The sequence below is a fragment of the Centruroides sculpturatus genome, unplaced genomic scaffold (genome assembly GCF_000671375.1).
Source record: "Centruroides sculpturatus isolate CEXI.00-Female unplaced genomic scaffold, Cexi_2.0 scaffold2526, whole genome shotgun sequence".
NCBI classification, from domain to species: domain Eukaryota; kingdom Metazoa; phylum Arthropoda; class Arachnida; order Scorpiones; family Buthidae; genus Centruroides; species Centruroides sculpturatus.
The window spans coordinates 18,963-23,214 of NW_019386696.1; the positions used below are offsets into that span (position 1 = coordinate 18,963).

Here is a 4,252-nt window from a genome sequence, read left to right on the forward strand (position 1 = left end):
TTATACAACTTTATAAATGAACTAAACGAAATACTCTACTATTGCCTTCGTATCAATGTTTATTTTAATTAAAATTTTAAAAATGAAATTAATAAAATATTGGCTGATCCTTTTATAATTATAAAATTATCAAGAAATCGCACACAAAAGTCAGTTAACCTATATATATAGAGCATGAAAACAACAGTTTCTTCCAAACCGAGTTTTTTAATATTTAATCGATTCATTGGTGAAAGCCTGTTCTGAATTACTTCTTAATATTTCAGAATTGACTTTAAAAAATTTAGTACTTATTTTTCATGCAGTACAACTTCTAATTGACAATGTCTACCCGTTTTCAACAGAGATTGACATATCAAAGGTTATTTTTAATGAGAAACGAATAAAATTCACGCTAGACTTTAGCGAATGCCGGCAAATTAGAAATGTTCACGTTGATTGCACTATTAATTTAAAAAATAACTTGCCTCTGAAAGACTTATGTTTCTATACTGTAAAGTTTCGTTAAAAACGTACATTTACTTTGTTCATCGTCATTCAATTTTCGACCAAATTGTGAATTTTGTATTAATTTTCTGAACTAATTTTCAACAAATATTTCTTTTTTCATTAAGCTTAGGTTCACTTGTTTTTGGAAAATATCTGTGTAATCCGACTCGCACTCCGGTTAAAACACTAAAACTTCACGACTCTTACTCCGTCTCCTACTTTGACTCCACAGCTATGGATTTTACTAAGAAGTCATTTTTATATTATTAATTATTACAAAGAGACATAAATTTTCAAAATATTGCAAATGTCAATCAAAAATAAAAATTTACATTAAGTTTGTCATTACGCCAGTTATATATTTAACCTATGACCCCTCTCTCGCTCTGTATTATCCTGATGAATTAATACTTCTGACTTCTTTTCATTTATTCTACATATATTGCAACACTTAATAGAGAAGTTTGAAGTTCTTTAGAGAAAGATATTTAATGTTTAAATCTTTACTTTCGTTGTTTTTAAGTATCTTTGTCGATAATTACGTGAAATATTTCATGTATGAAGACTTTGAAAAAATAGTTGAGAAAAGATATGTTAGTGGTGTCGATCAAACAAGAAAATCACCAGATATTATTACATGCCTCTAAATATAAAATATCTAAATTATCGTGAAGTGTTCCAAGAACTTGTTCGACTTAAAGTAAAATAAGTGATTTTAATTTTTTAAAATTTAATGACATTTCTGTATTCATTTATATTTCACATAAACATTTCGGTCTCGGTACGAATTTAATTTCTTTTGCATATAAAGAAAGTTGAAAATGTGATCTCTCTGTTTAATGGGTCATTAATGTTGTTATAATTGGTGGAAACAGATGGATCGAACATGCAGATTCCACGTGCATGCGTTGTACCTGTTCGCATTGGATGTGTGTAAATATCGACTTCTGCTCGTGGTAACTCATTCTAAACTCGTTTAGATACCATCGAAGATGAACTCGTTGTTGATCATCACTGCTTGTTTGGCCCTGGTCGGTGAGTATGAACTTATAATTGATGACATTAGTTGTTAATTTTTTAAATGGCATCATTTTTTAAAAAGTTACGAAATTCGCGTTATAGTTGTTACATTATATTGTATTTTTTTTAGGAAATGAAAACACTCACAGATTATAGCTTGTTTTTTCATATATGACATAAATCGAAATTCATATTGACAGAAATATTTCGTTGAAAAATTATAAAATTTCGAATAAACTCATCATAGTGTTTAAAAAATTAGATCGATTTCTATTAAATTGATCGAAATGCCATAAATTCCATTAAAGTTGAATTATTTACGTATTATGAGATCTGCACTCGATTCGTGGATGGCAATGCAACACAACGGCAATTTGCCTAGAAAGTATTCTTTTTAGAGGGATATTCTACGAATCACTAATCTCCATTATTTTAATCTGTATTCTGTACTATTCTACTACTTCAATCTCTTATTTAAGAGTTAGAACTGTAAAGTAAATTAGTTTAATGGTGTTTTTGCTTGACCAGTGATGGTTTTTTTATTTAAGTATGATTATGTTGACCTGTCTAAATGAGTGGCAATTATTATAGTTTAGTAATTCCTTTTTGATTTATAGAATTCTCTAAACATTTGCAGTCAAGCTATCCGTTGACTTGAGAGAATTGTGTTAAACGAAGAACATCATAAATTCAGATTTACAAAAAATTGCATCCACAAGATTTTCATTATAATGTCGTTTTCCTGGCTCGATAAGTCGCTGATAGCAAGTGACACATCATCTCGCTAGTGTTTAAAATAGCATGTTTATAATTAGGACTGTATTCAGTTTTTATACTTCATTTGGCACAATAATAATGTAGTTTTTTGACACATTTGAGTGCAAAGCATTAAATATTTTAATTTTATAGTATTAATAAGTATTATTTCTTACGGTTGAAAAAGACTATTTCTTTGTATTTGTTGCAGGAACAGTCTGGGCAAAGGAAGGTTATCTGGTGGAGATGAGCACGGGCTGCAAATACGAATGCTTTAAATTGGGAGACAACGATTATTGCTTGAGGGAATGCAAAGCGAGATACGGAAAAGGTAGTGGCGGCTATTGCTACGCTTTTGGGTGCTGGTGCACACACTTGTACGNGTGTGTGGGCCTCGGGATCATCGGTATCGACGAATTTGCTCAGAAAATAAAATAAAAATGTCACTTTTCAATAACGCCTGCTCATTTCTTTCACATAACACATTGCAAGCTTTATCTTCCTTATCTTTCGGGGCCCGCTGTCTGTGATTGACGGTCTTATGTTCAGAGAAGCCCATCGTCGTACAACCGCGATATTGGGCCGCGCTGTCAGAAACAATGATGGTACCGGGGGCGATGTATCTGAGCATGTGGCTCCAGAGAATCCATCGTCTCTCTTTGTCCACCTGAAAGAATATGAGAAACTATAACAAAACTCTCATTAAAAATGAAAGGAAATAATAATGTTTGGCTACTCCTTACATGCCAGTACATCACCTCCCGTGTTTCCCGACTATAGGCACCGAAGATGGTGATTTGGGTGCCTTTAGTTACGCAGCCATGGTTGTATTTTTGCCTCCGGGTGAAGGTCTCATCGGTCTGAAAATAAAACACACAAATATAGAAAGAAACATTTCGGCAAAGTCAGAAACGTGGGTCGATGGTCACCTCGACGTGCATCTCTTTACTTCCAAGCTTCATTTCTTGCTGGTAAGAGAAGAAAACCTCTGCAAATTTATGACTGTAATTGTACCAATCTACCGCTGTTTTGGGGGCCACGCCGCATTCCTCCACAGCGACGGTGACCGGCTCCTGATGACCCAAGAACATACAAGCATCGGCAACTGTAAAATAGAAACAAAACACAAATCATCTCAAGCCATACGATCAAATTAAAGAAATGCATAGCGTAACATAACCCAGAGAAAAAAAAACCACCGTTTGTCAGAAAAATTTGTCTTTACACTTTTTTCCGAGACTACAAATATTCGAGAACAAAGTAACCGGTTTCGACTTATTTCTACTTAAGAAGTAGTTACATAATTAAGCGATTAGGGAATTGGAAACATAAACAAATCCCTGAGGAAAGAGCCGAAATTTTACTTAAACTAAAGCTTAACCTGACCATTTCTAGCCGAGTACAGTGTATTCTGATTTCTTCGTATTATCTATACTAATATTTTAAAGAGGTAATGTATGTATGTATGTATGTATGTATGTATGTTAAGTTTGTTTGCAGCAGGTAATCTCCGAAAGTACTCATCCGATTTCAAAAATTCTTTCAAGAATATTTAGAATGGAACCTCAGGGTGAACATAGGTTGTATATTATTCCGTTAAACATTCATATAGATTAAAATATATTATCTAGTTTAAGGCTTTTATGTCCAACAGATGGCGCTACGAGTACGACGACCTAAGTTTGCTTTTCTGTGAGGCATTATGCTTTTCTGTGAGAATGAACTAAAGCAGATCATTTTCTATCTATCTATATTAATAAAAATGTAATGTTTGTTCGTTCCTACCGATTCCTTTGAAATTTTGACACAATGCTGCATACGAATATGCACGTGTTTTTATATAATATACGTGTCGAAATTCCCACTACTGAAGGGAGATGGTTAGGATTAAGGCTTACCGTAAAGAACTCTGCTTCTATTTATACTATTTTAGATGCGGTTTTTTGCGTTTTAATAGGGTACGTCAACAGAATGTACACTAAGAAGA

At 33.1% G+C, this 4,252-nt stretch overlaps 1 protein-coding gene across 1 annotated transcript; it reads right to left on the reverse strand.

Moving 5' to 3' along the window:
* Positions 1 to 2,665: 2,665 nt before the first annotated feature.
* On the reverse strand, positions 2,666 to 3,370 carry LOC111615625 (the record flags this gene model as incomplete). Its single annotated transcript, XM_023357042.1, has 3 exons — positions 2,666 to 2,932; positions 3,009 to 3,125; positions 3,195 to 3,370. Coding segments are annotated over 3 exons (560 nt in total), but the record flags the coding sequence as incomplete, so codon positions are not given.
* Positions 3,371 to 4,252: the final 882 nt, after the last annotated feature.